The 16,479-nt window shown below is 38.4% G+C and overlaps 3 protein-coding genes across 5 annotated transcripts; 1 reads left to right on the top strand and 2 right to left on the bottom strand.

Annotated features, from left to right (window-relative positions):
• Nucleotides 1-1,137: 1,137 nt before the first annotated feature.
• Nucleotides 1,138-12,098, bottom strand: LOC103848487. 3 transcript variants are annotated; one of them, XM_033276661.1, is made up of 5 exons: nt 7,450-12,098; nt 7,229-7,317; nt 6,716-7,124; nt 6,436-6,576; nt 1,138-5,796 (listed from the first exon to the last, which is right to left on the bottom strand). In XM_033276661.1, exon 1 carries the CDS (start codon nt 9,598-9,600, stop codon nt 8,539-8,541), a length of 1,062 nt encoding a protein of 353 aa, XP_033132552.1. In that variant the 5' UTR covers nt 9,601-12,098; the 3' UTR covers nt 1,138-5,796; nt 6,436-6,576; nt 6,716-7,124; nt 7,229-7,317; nt 7,450-8,538. The 3 variants fall into 3 exon arrangements, with proteins under 3 accessions (XP_033132552.1, XP_033132553.1, XP_009123632.2); XM_033276662.1 differs by lacking the exon at nt 1,138-5,796 and having other exon boundaries at nt 6,158-6,576; nt 6,647-7,124; XM_009125384.3 differs by lacking the exon at nt 1,138-5,796 and having other exon boundaries at nt 6,158-6,576.
• On the bottom strand, nt 6,493-7,606 carry LOC117125693 (ribosome biogenesis protein WDR12 homolog). Its single transcript, XM_033278029.1, has 6 exons — nt 7,450-7,606; nt 7,229-7,317; nt 7,080-7,124; nt 6,955-7,036; nt 6,716-6,834; nt 6,493-6,576 (listed from the first exon to the last, which is right to left on the bottom strand). Exons 1-6 carry the CDS (start codon nt 7,604-7,606, stop codon nt 6,493-6,495), a joined length of 576 nt encoding a protein of 191 aa, XP_033133920.1.
• Nucleotides 12,099-12,327: 229 nt separating the features above from the next.
• On the top strand, nt 12,328-14,991 carry LOC103848485. The gene is made up of 11 exons (XM_009125383.3): nt 12,328-12,674; nt 12,746-12,837; nt 12,914-13,107; nt 13,255-13,294; nt 13,524-13,605; nt 13,676-13,753; nt 13,860-13,985; nt 14,133-14,254; nt 14,345-14,384; nt 14,501-14,575; nt 14,654-14,991. The coding sequence occupies exons 1-11, from the start codon at nt 12,433-12,435 to the stop codon at nt 14,796-14,798; spliced, it is 1,236 nt and encodes a 411-aa protein (XP_009123631.1). The 5' UTR covers nt 12,328-12,432; the 3' UTR covers nt 14,799-14,991.
• The last annotated feature ends 1,488 nt before the right edge of the window (nt 14,992-16,479 follow it).

Here is a 16,479-nt window from a genome sequence, read left to right as displayed (position 1 = left end):
TTTCAATATGTCCAGTGTGGATAGTATTATAGGTCCATTGCTTAAGGATGTTTTGATTATTAAAAACAAATATTTTACGAACAAAAAGACGTGTACATGCCGGAAAACTTGATATTAAAAAGTAATATATGCTTATTAAAAATTTATAACTATCCTTTATAGGTCTATTGTTTAAGGATTTTTCAATTTCTAAAAACAAATATTATAAAAACGAAAAGACGTGTAGAAGGCGGAAAACTTGATAAGAAAAAATATAGAGCAATTGCACGCTATAGACACATTTCAAACATTATTTAGCTAAATGGTCATAGTAAAAACAAACTATACAGCTTTTGTTTTAAACCAAAATTGCCCTTGTATTATAGATGCAACGTGTGGTTTTGTGGCGTGAATACCACGCGCAACTCCTTCCTCTCTCCTTGTTTTATATCGCTTCTGTTTGGAGAGGATCATTCTGACGCCGTTCATCACAATCCGGTAGATCAATCCTTCTCCTCCCCTTGAGAATCGGAACCTGCGCATCACCGACGGGAGTTAGCGATCCGGTGGTCGTCTGGAGGCACTTCTCTCTCTCTTCCGAAGTGGTGAGATCACTGAAGCGTTGGATCTCCAAGGCGTCGCTGATGCTCTGGGGGCTCGTCGGAAAACAGCTTGCTCTTTCTGCTAGAGGACGGTGCAGAGGCTCGCTCGGCTTCGCAAGTCAGTGATCGGGGCACAGAGGTGTGCACCGCGGTTGTGATGGTGGCTGTCGGCGACAGAGCTTTCTGAGGAGATGGCAGTTCTCCTCGCTGTGCATCTTGTCAAAGCAGTCCCATCTTGACCGGTGTATTTAGGGTTATGTGCGCGTAGATCTAGTATTTATGGCGGCAGCTCTACAGAGCTAAAGAAGGAGTTAAGGTTTGAGAGTTTGATTCTATGGAAATGGACTTCGGAGCCGCGGGACTACCTCCGAAGGTGGGTTGTGGTAGGAAGGCCAACTGTTTGAAAGATCTACGATCAGTCTCGGACACGCCGGTCCTCGAGATGTCGCGGGAACACCGGAATGCTCTCCTCCACCTGTGTCTTTTCAGAGATGGAAGCTTTGCGCTTCATCTATCTTCTTTCCCTCGCTCGATTCTCTTGTTTTAGATTTAGTACTTGTTTATGGGCTTGCTGTCGTTGTGTTTTAGTTTTAGTTCTTATTTATGGGCTTGTTGTCGTTGTTCTTTTAGATACTCGATGTTTTTCCGGTGTCCTGGAGTTTGTATTCTTCCGGATCCCCACGACGTGGGGTTGAATTATTTAATACAATATATATATATATATATTTAAATAATGATAACTCACACACCTAGCATAGACTTACACAAATGCATGCCTATTACTATTCTACGCTGATGTTACTAGGGGACAGAAGGGTAACTTTGCTTTGGTGTCTTCATCCAAATACCTAATTAACTTATTTTCTGCATGACTTCCTAAATATCTTTCTATTCATGGTTTTCTACCCAAATGACTCAAAAATATATTCTCAAAGTACAAGACCTGTCTGATATAGAAAGTAGTATAAATACAACGTCAAAAAGTACTACTTAAATAAACAGAAAAATATACAAATTAATAACTATGTACATAAGAGTTTTAATGTAAGTTTACAAGTATCACTTAACAAGAAAACACTAGCCTCAAATGTTTATATGATGTAATACATAGTCCAAAAAATTATCTTTTCTTTAGTTATTTGTGTTTCACTCATCATACAATTTATTAAATTTTGGTCGCCAAAAATCTTTTTGTCTATTAAGCTCAATACAAATATCCCCATAATCTATTTATATCCCGTATATTTTGTGGATAACCCTAATCAACTTCCCAACGAAGATATATTCTTAATCTTTCTTATGAGATATTTCTAAATCTTGTACAAAAAGTATTTTGGAAAACTTTTTTGTTGTGACTTTTTTTTTTTGTAACAGAAATAAGATGAAATAGTGTCATAGAAGAATTGAACCCGGATATTTGGGGTTAATAATAATTACAAACTAATGAATTTTGTATTATGTTGCTTGGCTTCAAGTAACAGTTCTTTATCCAGACCCGGTCCTAATCTAAAGCTCATAAAGCATGGGTTTTAGGCGCCAAAAGATATGAGCGTTTTAGGGGCGCCATGAAACAAACAAATTTTATTAGTGCAGTGGTTTGAAAATTATATTCTTGACTTACATGATGAAGGTTCGAATAAACTCTTTTTGTGGGGGATAACTATTTAATTAATTCAGCCGTCCAGAGTTCGAGTTAATGTGTCAGGGTCGAAATCTACTTAGAATATTGTATATATATAATAATATTAAATTTTGATCAAACAAAATATAATAATATTAATTAAATAAAAAGCTAATTAATGCCATGCATCGTGAATATCAGAATCTTCCTTATATGTTTAAAACTTTTGAAATCTAAACAACCGCAATTATAATAATTATGTTTATGCTCTGGACTTCTTAGAAAAAAGTAATGCAACTTTATAAATTAAAACTAATTATATCCTGGTTTCACTAAGTTGTAATTTTCTTTATTTATAGACAAAAAGTTATATAGAACTTCAATATTTGATAAATGTTGCAAAAAGCATAAAATGTCAACATTTTCTAAAATAATGGATTGTTTTTATTCAAACACTTGCTTTCCGTAGAGTACTAAAAAATGAACTTTAGTAGTTGGTTCTCTTATAATGAACCTAAAAAAAATTATTATGTTTAGCTATGTTTTATGAACTATTAAGTTGAATATTTATACTATCAACAAAGTATGAGCATACTAAAACACTTGATTTTCCAAGCTTGATAAACAATTTTATAAGAAGAAAAAAAAGAAGCTTCTTTATTAATATTAATATTCTGTATTTAAAATTTTTTAATAATATTTAAAATGTAGCAAAATAATATTTGTAACGGGGTAACATTATTCGGATGCGCCTTAAGCGCCATTTGTCTCCGGACCGGCACTGACTTTACCTGTATTTTGGCTCCATCTTCAGTCTCTAAGTCAGCAACTAATATCCAGCTCAATTCTTCCATTGTTCTATTTCGTTGCAAGAGATCCTGCTGAACTTCCAACTGGTACAAGCTGTAAGTCAAAACTCTGCATCTTCACTCACGTCATCCAACTATTCTAATCTCTCATCTTCAATTGGTCACTCTAGCTCCAATTCTATTTTTTGTTGAAAGTATTTTTGCGTAGTACATGTCGTTCAATAAGATATTCAAACTTCTCAACATTTTGGATGAGAAAGTTTATCATTTTATATTGACTTCTAAAACTCACTGAAAATCTGCGCTAACAATATTTCCCGTTTTGAGTGCATTTTAGAACTCAAGCATCACTCATGGTGATCTTCTTTAGCATATGCATTAGTATTAGTCAGCTTGTGAAGTATGTCAGCATATCTCTTTCAAATCCATTTCTTGACGTACCAGCATCAGGGACTTTTTCAAGATAAGAAAATTGACACTACAATCTCTATTTGCACTTCATCTTCTTGTAGACTTTCCACTCAAGTATATAATTGTAACCTATAGAATCCACAAAACTTCATCGGATAAAAATATTTTTCAGAGAACCATAGTAAAAGCTTATGAGATGTTTTATATTTCGAATAGTAAAATATCGGTTTTGTAAGATGGACCTTTAAAGTGAAAAATATTAACTGTATAAGTCCTGAAATGAAGAAAGAGAACTCTTAATCTAGCTACGGCTTAAGAAAATAATCTATATCGTGTAAGAAAAACTGGATTCATTCTTTCGTAAAGAGAGGATCTTATGAAAAAAAGTGTATTGCTCAAGAGGTTGAAACGATGATTCCTGAAGGTATTTCCCATATCTTTTATGGATTGGTTAAGTCGATCTTGTACAAAGTACTCAGGGCCAGTCTATAACGCCCCGACCGCCCACAGCTAATGGGCCACTCTATCCCGTTCCAACGATCGGTCTGTTAATTTTCCAATGCTCGAAATCATTGTTTACTGACCCTGCAATCACCACCCGACCTTTTTCTGTGCTTTGGCCTCACTCGCACACTATCGCGAATCACTTCCCGATAGGTCACCCATCCTTCCACTACTCCAGCCCAAGCACGCTTAACTCTGGAGTTCTAAACGGATGTGTGACAGAAAAGGTAAGGCAACTTTGGTGACATAAGTAGCAAAATCAATTTTCTTAAGCCTTTTCACATATCACAACTCGGGATGTTACAATTCACCCACTCTCAAAGAACGCAACGTCCTCGTTCGCCCCATGACAGGTCTCAAGACGCCTCTCAGTTCAGAACTAAGATGGCAAACCAGCTCTGATACCACTTATAACGCCCCGATCGCCCACAGCTAATGAGCCCTCACGCCCGCTCTCTCGGACCGTGGGTCCCCGTTCCAGCGATCGGTCCGTTAATTTTCCAAGGCTCGAAATCATTGTTTACTGACCTTGCAATCACCACCCGGCCTTTCTCCGTGCTTTGGCCTCACTCGCACGCTATCGCGAATCACTTCCCGATAGGTCACCCATCCTTCCACTACTCCAGCCCAAGCACGCTTAACTCTAGAGTTCTAACCGGATGTGTAACGGAAAAGGAAAGTCAACTTTGGTGACATAGGTAACCAAATCAATTCTCTTAAGCCTTTTCACATATCGCAACTCGGGATGTTACAATTCACCCACTCTCAAAGAACGCAACGTCCTCGTTGCGCCCCACGACAAGTCTCAAGACGCTCTCAGGTCAGAACTAAGATGACTAACCAGCTCTGATACCACTTATAACGCCTCGACCGCCCACAGCTAATTGGCCCCCATGCCCGCTCTCTCGGCCTGTGGGCCCCATCCTGTTCCAGCGATCGGTCCGTTAATTTTCTAAGGCTCGAAATCATTGTTTACTGACCTTACAATCACCATCCGACCTTTCTCCATGCTTTGGCCTCACTCGCACGTTATCGCGAATCACTTCCCGATAGGTCACTCATCCTTCCACTACTCCAGCCCAAGCACGCTTAACTCTGGAGTTCTAAACGGATGTGTGACGAAAAAGGTAAGTCAACTTTGGTGACATAGGTAGTCAAATCAATTCTCTTTAGCCTTTTCACATATCACAACTCGGGATGTTACACATTCACTCAAATTTTAAATCTGAAAATGGGTGAGCACCCGAGAGCTTGGCAGAAGTTATTGGAACCAAATTTGAAGTCCATTGTACTGGATAAAATACTGGATTAGTGTAAACAAAATGTCTTTTAAGATTTTAATTAAAAAATATTATTAAAGCTAACGGGAGAATAAAAAATTCCACATTGAAATTTTTTTTAGTATATATATGTCATTTCTTAAAAAAAATTTACACTTTTTCCATAGATATTGTAGTATATTTAGAAAAATCGTAATGATAAGATTTTTAAAAATAAAACCCGAGATCCACCAGATATTCTAAGTAAAGAAGAGATCGAAAGTGCTCTGTGGACTGAAGCTCAAATTAAGGAACCCTCAACACGAGTTTTTTCGGAATTGCCTGAAAATCAAATTTTACATGGTACCAATTGGTGTTATATTGATGGAGCATGGAAAGAACAAGATATTTTTAGAGGACAATGATGGTTTATAGGAAGGAAGGATCTACTGATACTATGATGGGAGCCATGAACATCCGCAGAAGTCTATCACTTTTACATGCCGAATGCGAAGCGCTGATTTGGAAAATAGAGTGCATGAAGACCCTTCATATCTCAGAGGTGGAGTTTGCAACTGACTGTTCTCAACTGGTGAAAATGGTGTCTACACCTACAGAGTTGCCATCATTCATTACACATATGGAAAGAATTCTTGTGATGTAAGGAATTTTTTCAAACTTTCTCTTTCCAACATATTCCAAGGGCAAAAAACACAATGGCGGATAAGCTGGCACGTGGTACTCGGAATCTAGCTTATGCTATGGTTTATGTTGATTCAATTCCCCCGAGATGGCTAACGGGTCTGGAATCTGCTTAGGTTACTAGCGTTTTGTTGTAAAAAAAAAACAGCAATCAAAATCTTAGAACATCATTAACCCTAGAACCCCATTAAGGTCTCTTAATGACTTTTTAAGTATTAAATGTTAGTTAAAAACTTAGTTAAGAGACACCGACATTTTGTGCTCCAATGCTAGTCTCTTAATTAAGGGCTCTTATAAGAAAAAAATATTAAACATTGTTTAGTAAAATTTATTTATTAAATAAAACATAGTAAAAAATTACATTTTAAACATAGATTTTAAAATTGAAACATATAAACAAAAATTAGTAAAATAAACGGAAATAATTTGAAAGAAGCATCTGAGCTTGTTGTCTTTATCACGTTTACGCACAAGCAAATTTAGCATAAGGGGGTTCTGGTGTGTGCGCCTGAATTCATTAGAAAGCAAAGGATTGTGAGAAGGCATACCAAGTTCAATGAATCTTTCCCTGTCTCAACATCCCATGTCCTTACGGAATGGTCCCATCAACAAGAATCTACATCATGCTCTGGCCAAACAACTAATGAGACACATTGTGTGTGTCCAACAAGTGTAGTCTCCGCCTCTCCCTGTAACAAAGTCCATATCAAAATTGCAATTACATACTTCAACTGAGAAAATACAACTGTTAGAGAGTACATTTGTCTCTTCCTCTTGATCTGAAGAGACAAGAGAGTTTGCATATCATCCAGACTTTATTGATTGTACCTCTAACTGAGGTTCCTCAGCCTGATTATTTCCTTTTCTTTTCTTCCCTGGTACTGACAACTCTGAAGTAGACTCATTGGTATCCCACACATTGATCGTGCAATCCCATCCGAGCAAACCTGAATTACATTATACAGTAGGTGGGTGCGATGGAAGACAATGTAGTTTCACTTGCAACACACAAGCCAAGCGCAAGGGAAAACATCAAACATTGCTTCCATATTTCTGAGCTGTAACACTTTCCACTGACGCCTTGTGTCCACGTAATATCTTGTAAGCATCAAGTCTTGTAGTAGTGTCACCAGATTCAGCTGTATCAACCTTTATACATAAAGAGATGACTTCAGTGAACCGGAATCTTCACCTTTGATGCCACAACCCTTATGTATTCGATTTCAAGAGTCATTTCCTGCAAAAACCAATGGTTTAAAAATACTATCAACGCCAATTCGATGTGCCACACGAAATGAAAATCTGCTGTGTTTAGTGAGTGATTATGATTAAAAACATTACCCCTGAGATTCCCTTCGCGTCAAGAAACTGTTCAAGCGACATTGGAATAAGCTCCCCATCGATCAGGAAGTCAAATAGCTCAGGCTTTTCTGTTCATCCAATGATCCAAGTTATCACTAATAGATAAGTTTTCATGTACACTCTAATTAACAAGTACAAGCGGAAATCGAAACTGACAACTCTAAAAAATCAACAAGGTAAAGAGCGAGAGAGAAGTGTACCGAGAGTGAGAAGAGAGTTGACAATGGAAGAGAGACCGAGACGAGTGACACTGGAAGGGATAACGAAGGAGGTGACCAGAACTTTGAACGGAGCGTCAAGCTTCTTTATGAACTTCACGTGAATTACTTTGGATGCATCCTCTCCTTCGCCATTCATTTACGCCTCTAAATTCTCTGATAGCCGATTACAGAGCAAGAAGGAGACGCAGAGATCAATTAGGGAGAGAGACACAGAGTGATTCCTGAGAGAGAGAGAGAGAGAGAGAGAGAGAGAGAGAGAGAGAGAAGAGAGAGAGAGAGAGAGAGAGAGAGAGAGAGAGAGAGAGAGAGAGAGATGAACGCCCTTTGGGCAACACATGTCTCAGAAGACCGTCTCTTCTAGCCCCTAATTAAGAAACATTTATTTGCATTTAACCTAATTTTTTTTTGCTAATAACATTAAGAAACGGGGTTAAGCGACCGCATTAATGATGCTCTTACGGAGACACAAAAGATAAAGTAGGAGACATCATTATGTAAACCACACATACACACTATTGCCGCCGTGCTGCGCTTGCCTTGGGTTCTAGTTACTGGTGATTGCGGACCTTCTGTCCACAAATTATTTTTAAAAATAATTCATGTCAAGATTTTTACATTATATCACAAACAAATCTCGAATAATATTCGAACAAACACATATATTCATCTCAAGTCGTGACCATTGTCAAAAAGTGAAAAACATAAGTAAAAACAATGAAAATCCTTAAAACTACTGTATTTTTTTTGGCATCAAAAGCTCCATATTTTATTAAATGAGATCCGTGTGGTTGGTTTGAGCCATCCAGCTAGGGGATCTAGAGTTTACATGGGAAAAGATTGAACCACGGGCTCGAGCACCTTTTGCAAGGTTGTCGGCTCGGATATTACATGAACGAGGGATTAAACGAATAGAACAAAAGTTAAAAATAAAATGAAGGTCGTGAAACTCTTCAAATTCGACCATTAAGGATGGCCAGTCTTCTTCTTTATCTTCTTTAATGAACTTGCCCAATTGTTGACACTCAGTCTCAAAGGTCATATCCAGATGGCCCAGCTGGAGTGAGGATTTCATGGCCCACAACAGAGTATGAAGCTCGGCATGTAGGGGGTTAAGCTTCGGTTACTAGAGAAGGAACCAAAGGTTGTGACCCCATCCTCGTTCTTCAGGACCATTCCTCCGCCAAATAGAGCGTCTTCTTGGTGCCATGAGGCATCAATCGAGCATTGGGGGCCGAGGGGTTGAGCACTGTTTGGTGGGAGGTTTACTTCATCGCCGGGAGAAGTATGTAGAATTTGCGCTAGCCTCCCATTGTCTGCTTCCGATAGAGCTATTTGAACTGTATCAAGAGGAGGGGTTTCTATCCCGTTAAAAAGACATTCGTTTCTAGCTTTCCAAAAAAACCACAGAATCCAGGGCACATTATCTAGGATCGAGGATGGAATGCCAAGTCCTTGTGCCCGCCAGAGGAGGTGGTGGAGATTGCTTAGGTTTGATGTGCTCGGGAAGAGACCCGAAGAGTGAGGAATATGGGCAAGGGCCCATACCTGAACAGAAGGTGGGCACACGAAGAGTAGGTGGTTGACGGTCTCATTATCGGGTCCGCAGCAAGGGCAGTTCCTGTCTGTAGCACAATGGCGATCGGAGATACGACTACAAACCGGTACACAGTCTGATAACGCATTCCAAATGAAGTGTTTTATCTTTCTTGAAGTTTTGATGGACCAAACTTTGGCTTTCAGACTAGTGGTACTAGGTTCCAAGACAAGGGGCGGGGCGCGAGTTGAATCCATTTCCATCGCGAGAGCATACCCGGACTGGACGGTGTAGGCGCCAGACTTCGTGGGAGCCCAGCAGTAGCCATCTGAGCGGGAGGATCTGGGGAGTCTCAGGCTCTGAATGAGAGGGATGTCGTCATGTGATATTAAGCTTTGAAGCTTTGGTAAGTTCCAACCTTGAGATGTTGAGTCAAACTGATCACAGATGCGGAGGTTTGGGTTGAAGGAGGGGCCGCAAGGAGTGGTTGGCTGTGGCTTCGTGTCTGGTATCCAGTTGTCAGACCAGACGATAGTGTTGTTACCCGAGCCAATAGAAAGTCTCAGGCCGGCTTTCAAGAGTGGCTGAGTGGCCATCAAGCTGCGCCATACGTAAGATGGAGAGCTTGCCTATACGACGTCCATAGGGGTCGAGAGCCGGAAGTATCTCCCTTTTAAAACTCTAGCAAGGAGAGACGATGGATGTTGGATTAACCTCCAAAGTTGCTTTGCAAGTAATGCGAGATTGAAATTTCTGGGATCTCGAAAGCCGAGTCCACCTTTATCCTCAAGAGTGCAAATATCTTTCCAGGCTATCCAGTGCAATCCTTTGTTATTTTGTTTCGTACTGGGCTTTATTCATGGCTAGGGTTACCTTCTCCGTAATGTACCTGAGAGAATCATCAAAATCCGAGGGGTTTGATGAAGTGAACAAAGTTTGAAAATAGCCTGTGGCCACTTGTTCCAGGTCGTCTTCCGTGTCCGCCCAGGTACCATTTGATCGGCGTAGCCTTAAGACACGGTTCCTCGCTCTCCGCTGCTTGGTAGTGGCGTGAAAAAGTTTTGTATTTCGGTCCCTGCTTCCAATAAAGTTCCTCGTTTCGGAAGGCTGCACAAATATTCCATTTAAGATTCAAAATCGCTTCGTTTGAGAAGTTTTCATTGAGCTGAGCTTGCTCGAGCTGGGATTTTATGTCCTTTATCTTTTTTTGCGGTGTTGGAAGGATTTGCCCGTTTCCAGCAAGAGATAAATTTTCGGCACAGCTCAATTCTGTCGTGGAGATCGTCTCGATCAAAGAAAGTTGGATCGTTCCAACCATGCAGTATGGCGTCGCGGAATCCCTCTTTACCGATGCATCTCTAGTCAAACTTAAAGCCTCTTCGTCCGGTCTTTTTACCAGAGAGGAAGCGTGTGAGGATAGAACGATGGTCTGAGCCCCATAGGCGAAGATACTCCACATTCGTGTGGGAAGAACAATGGTGCCAATCCACATTCCCTACTGCCCGGTCCAGCCGACATTAAACTTTGCCATTGCTTCTATTGCCTACCCAAGAGAGAGGGTTGCCTAGGTAGGGGAATTCGATCATCCCACAATTGGCGAGCATGTTCTTGAAAGGCAGGAAGGTCGATTCATTACGCTTGCGACCTCCTTTTTCTCGAGGTTGCTGGTTATTTCATTGAAATCTCCAAGCATGAGCCATGGTCCAGTACAGGTGAGGCTTATTCTGGTCAAGTGTTTCCCATATGTTTTTTCGGTAATTGATAACCGGATCACCATAAACAAAAGTAATGTAGACTTTGTGTCCCTCTATGGTAGTCTCAATATCGATCATACGATTGTTGGAAAAAAGAATTGTAACATCAAAGGAATCTAAATAAAAAAGAGATAGTCCACCGCTTCGACCCTCAGGTTCCATGGTGAACAATTTATTATAACCAAATTCAAACTGAAAATCCTGAAGAAAAGAATAACTGTTTTTTGTTCTGAACGAAAAAGAAAAGAAGGAGTAAAACAACGATGCAATTTCCGGAGATGCTTCTTGGTCAGGTAAGCTCCGACAATTCTAGGCTATGCCACTCATATCTTCTTACTGAGTGGTTTCTGGGACACCACCAAAACTGAGAGAGACAAAGGTTAGAAAGCATACTTTTGGAATACATATTTCGAAAAGCTTTAAATTTTGTTTTGATTTTCAAAACAATTTTTTTAAAAAAAAAGTTAGAAAGACCTTCCTGAATGTGTATGATGATATATTTCTGAATTTGGGTTTAAAAAATAATCTCGAAAGCTTTAAAAATAATAAGAATTCATACAATGAAAACATACTTTTGGAATACATATTTCGAAAGCTTTAAATTTTGTTTTGATTTTCAAAATTTTTTTTTTTTTTAAAGTTAGAAAGACCTACCTGAATGTGAATGATGATATATTTCTGAATTTGGCTTTAAAAAAAATTTCTTCAGTAATTATAATAACGTTCTAAAATCTAGAAAAATATTGATAAATATATTTAATACCTTCATAAAATTTAGGAAAACTTTCTTAAATTATTTATTAAAAATACTTTTTCAATGTGTATTTGAAAGACCTTTATGAATACCTTATTAAATTTGACTTATATGTTTATTTAATAAAATATTCTTAAATATATATATAACATTTTTCTTAATGTTTTTGGAAGAAAACTTTCATAAATTTGATATTTAAATAAATATTATATATATCTTAAAGCATATTCGTAAATTTTCAAAAGATGTTAAGTATTGAGTAATATTTTATTAAATATGCATATTACAAAAATCAACAAAATTTATTACAAATTTCAGAAAAACTTTCTAAATACACAACTTACATTCAAGAAGTATATTTACATATTTATGAAGACATTCTTGAATTTGAGAATTGTTTTGATAAATTCAAGAAAATATCATGCAAAGGTTATCCTGAACTTCTTTTTAATGAAAAATAGTTTGTGTAAATTTAAAATAAATTATTTTCAAAAATTTAAACATGTGTTAATCAAACACTAACGTTGTCGTCACTTCCGTTAAATATAGTTAACATTATATAAAATAATGTGTAAAATCTGCGAATTTCAAAAATTTGTGTATTTAATAGGTAACGAAAATTAGTTCGTATATTAAACAGGGATCCAAAATAGTTTTTTTTATTTTATTAGCAAATAAAAATTAGTTTGGGTATTTTAAAGAAAATTAGTGTTTGTTGTATTTTATACTAGGGTTATAAATGTCTTTTTAAACATCTTGAGCGAGTATTGAGAAGAATCCAAGAAAAAAAAAAAGAGAATATAAATCCGGTCTCGGGGTTCCTCTTCTCCCAGACTCATTACTTCTCTCTCTCTCTCTAGCTAGCTTCCACGGATCCAAAAGGAGCTACAATTCAACTCCAATGTCGCGTCTGTGAAACAATGGGGGCTAGCTCCGCAGTCTCTCTTGTTCGATTTGGCGTTGGCACAAGTAATCATGAATTGCGCCTGAAAAAGTGGACGAGGAGGCTGCTATGGTTTGATACTCGGAAACGATTTAGCTGCTGCGCAGATATGCTAGCACCGATCGGCCAGTCGGAGGAACGGCGTTTCGAGCAGAAGACCAGCGCACATGGAGCCGGAATCAAACCTTCTTCCTCCGCAATGCCATTTGCATCTCCCAAGTAAGTTTCTTTTTTTTTTTTTCCAAAAGAGATGGGCTTGAATTGTTCATCAATTGTGGGGTTTGTGGCAGGTCTCGGTTTGTGTCCAAGCAGGAAAAGTTCTACCCTCGTTGCACTCCAAGGCTTACTGGCCCTCAGTCCCGTGATACTCCGCCTAAAAGAGGTGACTTAACTTCTCTGTCCTTGTGCGTTCCCCTGTCATGTTGCTTGTTTTCACCTTGTCAGTGCCATAACTGTAGACACTGGGATTGCTAATGAAAAGGATTGGGGCATCGATTTGTTGAATGAGAATGTGAATGAATCTGGGATTAATGAAGATGGCAGTACTTGGTTCAGAGAAAGCGGACAGGACCTCGGAGAAAATGGGTACAGATGTAGGTGGACTAGGATGGGCGGTCGATCTCATGATGCTTCTTCTGAGTGGACTGAAACGGTACAACATGTTTTTTCTATATTTCAATTTGACAAGCTCCCTTGTTTTTTTTTTTGGTGAGAAAACCTTATGAGGTTATCTTCGTTACCCCATCAAGTATCACCCCAGGTGGACGCTTTTAATTAGATTTCTTGGTATTCATGACAGTGGTGGGAGAAAAGTGACTGGACCGGATACAAAGAATTAGGTTTTTTCCCTATCCTACACTCCTTGTTATTGTTCATTTCTTGGAAAAAAACATCAGATATGACTTGATATGTGGTAGAAACTTGGAAGCATTTCTTCAGAGTTGGTCGAATTGGGATGCTAAAATGGTGTTGTTTTTTCATTGAAATTGTTAAAATCTCACTTAGTCTAGTTCGTTTTTTGTCTTATTATTTACTGGTGTGTCAATTCTATGAGTGAACTTCTTGCAGGCGTTGAGAAATCTGGTAAAAATGCTGAGGGTGACTCTTGGTGGGAAACTTGGCAAGAAGTCCTTCATCAAGATGAGTGGAGGTCTATATTCTATCATTCCATTTGCTAAAAAATCTAAATTGTTAGATTCTTACACTTTATTGAACTTCAGTAATCTAGCGAGGATTGAAAGGAGTGCACAAAAACAAGCTAAATCAGGAACTGAAAATGCTGGTTGGTACGAGAAATGGTAGGTCAATAACATCACTAATTGTAAATATATTACCTTGCAGTGTCTACTTTTCTTTTGATATAAGAGAGAAGCTGGACTAAAACTATCATTCAATGAAAACCAGGTGGGAGAAGTACGACGCTAAAGGATGGACAGAGAAAGGAGCACATAAGTATGGTAGACTAAATGAGCAGTCATGGTGGGAAAAGTGGGGGGAACATTATGATGGAAGAGGATCTGTTCTCAAATGGTTTTCTCTAACTTCTTTATTTTATTTTGCTAGTCTTAAACTTTTGGCATTAAGACGTATAAGAGCAAGAAGCATCCTACTGACCCAGTTGGAACACTAATCTTTTGTTTAATAGTTTTTATATTTTGTTATCGGTGAACTATTCAGGACAGATAAGTGGGCTGAGACAGAGCTGGGGACAAAGTGGGGAGACAAGTGGGAAGAGAAATTTTTCAGTGGGATAGGTTCGCGGCAGGGGGAGACTTGGCATGTTTCACCTAATAGCGACCGTCAGTTTCTTCTTGTTCTTCTTACTTAAATTCTCTTATTTAGCTATGTTTGTAATCCTGCCTAAATCAGATTTTCTCCCACATCTCTAGGTTGGTCAAGGACGTGGGGAGAGGAACACTTTGGAAACGGGTAAGGAGTTTTCATTACTAAGCCCTCAATTGTTGATTATTTTTTAAATGAATCAACAACATACACAAAATGGCATTTGAAACAGTCGAGGTCTAATATAAGGTCATTGATCGCAGAAAGGTTCACAAGTATGGAAAAAGTACGACAGGAGAAAGCTGGGACATAGTGGTGGACGAAGAAACATACTACGAGTAAGAGAGAATAATTTACACTGTAAGAAATTTTTGTGATTTGTGTGAGGTTTATTAATGGATCATGTTTGTGTGAAGGGCCGAGCCGCACTATGGTTGGGCAGATGTGGTGGGTGATTCAACACAGTTGCTCTCGATTCAACCCAGAGAGAGGCCACCGGGTGTCTACCCAAACCTCGAGTTTGGGCCATCTCCGCCTCCTGAGCCCGATCAACCGCAATGACATCCTTTCTCTTTGTTTAGCTTATTATTAGCATAATAATAGCCTTTTTTGCCTATCATTTTTCGATAATTTTTGAACGTTGTGAATTATCGGTTTATGTAATATAATTCTAATCCATTTGATCTCGCCTCCGTACTTCGGAATTTCTTGCTCAAGTATTTAATTAGTATTGGTCGTCAGACAAACCCTTCAATTTCTATCTATGAAATACATGTTTGCTAGATCAACTGATCATAAATTTCTCTATAGCCTATAGGTGTTATCCTTCAAGTTCAACTTCGCTAAACTTCACAAAACAAATAGGCTAATTGGTGGTGTAACGACCCGGTCTCAAAGTTGGTTTATTTTTATTTCATTTCATTGAAATAAACCAGTTTGATAGTTTATTTTAGGCATCGGTGTTCGGTGTACTGTTCCGGTTCAGTTTGGTCTAACTGGGTTTTTGACTTTTGGATTCGAGCTTAAAAGTTCCATTCAGATTTTTTAAATTTTCAGTACGGTTTCGGTTCGGAACCCATCGGGTTCGGATCGTTTCGGTGAAGCTTTACAAGATCCATGTGAATCCGATGTCTAAATGGATCATGTTTGAGTCTAATTTCTTGTAACCAAAGTAACCACAATAGACAAAAATAAACCAAAAATAACTCAAATACCTTATAAATCCGAACCCAAACACACTTAAGTTTGAACACACAAATCTCGTTCCCTTTTCTCTCTAACCCCAATCTTGTTCAGCTTTTGTTTATACCTATAGAAAATGTTTAGAATGTTATTGCATAGAAAAAAATGTATAGAAAATGTATAAGAGGTAGTACCTAACATCAATCCGCTTGTAGCCTACACAATCATCAACTATCTCCATTCTTTCACTAAACTGCTCTCGAGAAGACTGTAATGTGTTGGTAGGCTGAGATGATTGGTCATCTGGATCAGAACTACTTTGAAATATTGCACAATATTCCTTGAACAAACTTCTCAAGACACATATCAAGGACTCGTACATCTCTTTATACTCTATAGTATCATATCCTACAATTCCTCAAAGCACAACTTCACAAGCTCCAATTTCTTGGTCGGATAAGAAACAGTCGCAACCATTACCATCTTGTTCAAATTCTTGACACCATCCCAATACTTGTCGATTTTTTTCAACATTTCTGTTGCCTTGGACTTCAATTCAGGATCATAGCTGTTGGTGAGTGCCATCAGATTTGTTGCAATGGTGACCACCTCGTATGACACTTATACGAATTAGAGAAGTTGAAGTTCAAACCGCCAAGGTTGAGTTAAAAGATACATAAAAAACCTACATAATTTCTCAATTGCATTCCAATCTCTATGATGAGGAGGACCAATCCTGTTAGAACCATTCTCTATCTCACAGAAATAGTTGTTGTACAACTTGTCTTTTGCCTCCATCTTCTCAAATTCCACCTTGAACTTCTGAGCTGTTGTCAACATCAGGTATGTTAAATTCCACCTTGTCTTGACATCCAAAAGCAAGATTCCTCTTGTTAGCTTACCCGAGTCAACCATACGCTCAAAAGACCTCAACCAATTTGTATGTGATCTTACATACAAAATAGCATTTTTTTATAGCAGCCACATTCTGATCTATTTCAGCCATTCCACCCCTCACAATCAGGTTTATTATATCGGCACTACATCTCTGTGAAAGAAT

Source organism: Brassica rapa, chromosome A08 (assembly GCF_000309985.2).
Source record: "Brassica rapa cultivar Chiifu-401-42 chromosome A08, CAAS_Brap_v3.01, whole genome shotgun sequence".
Classification (NCBI taxonomy): Eukaryota; Viridiplantae; Streptophyta; class Magnoliopsida; order Brassicales; family Brassicaceae; genus Brassica; species Brassica rapa.
The sequence above is the reverse complement of the archived record's forward strand: the minus strand, read 5'-3'. Positions and strand labels throughout refer to the sequence as shown.

Excerpts from the sequence above, each read along its gene's own strand:
- LOC117125693 (XM_033278029.1), bottom strand. The coding sequence starts at position 7,606 with ATGAATGGCGAAGGAGAGGATGCATCCAAAGTAATTCACGTGAAGTTC. Across the intron at positions 7,318-7,449 it reads CAACTCTCTTCTCACTCTCG|AAAAGCCTGAGCTATTTGAC; the intron begins GTACACTTCTCT and ends TTGGATGAACAG. Across the intron at positions 6,577-6,715 it reads CTGAGGAACCTCAGTTAGAG|GGAGAGGCGGAGACTACACT; the intron begins GTACAATCAATA and ends ACTTTGTTACAG.
- LOC103848487 (XM_033276661.1), bottom strand. The coding sequence starts at position 9,600 with ATGGCCACTCAGCCACTCTTGAAAGCCGGCCTGAGACTTTCTATTGGC.
- LOC103848485 (XM_009125383.3), top strand. The coding sequence starts at position 12,433 with ATGGGGGCTAGCTCCGCAGTCTCTCTTGTTCGATTTGGCGTTGGCACA. Across the intron at positions 13,295-13,523 it reads GACCGGATACAAAGAATTAG|GCGTTGAGAAATCTGGTAAA; the intron begins GTTTTTTCCCTA and ends AACTTCTTGCAG. Across the intron at positions 14,255-14,344 it reads TGTTTCACCTAATAGCGACC|GTTGGTCAAGGACGTGGGGA; the intron begins GTCAGTTTCTTC and ends CCACATCTCTAG.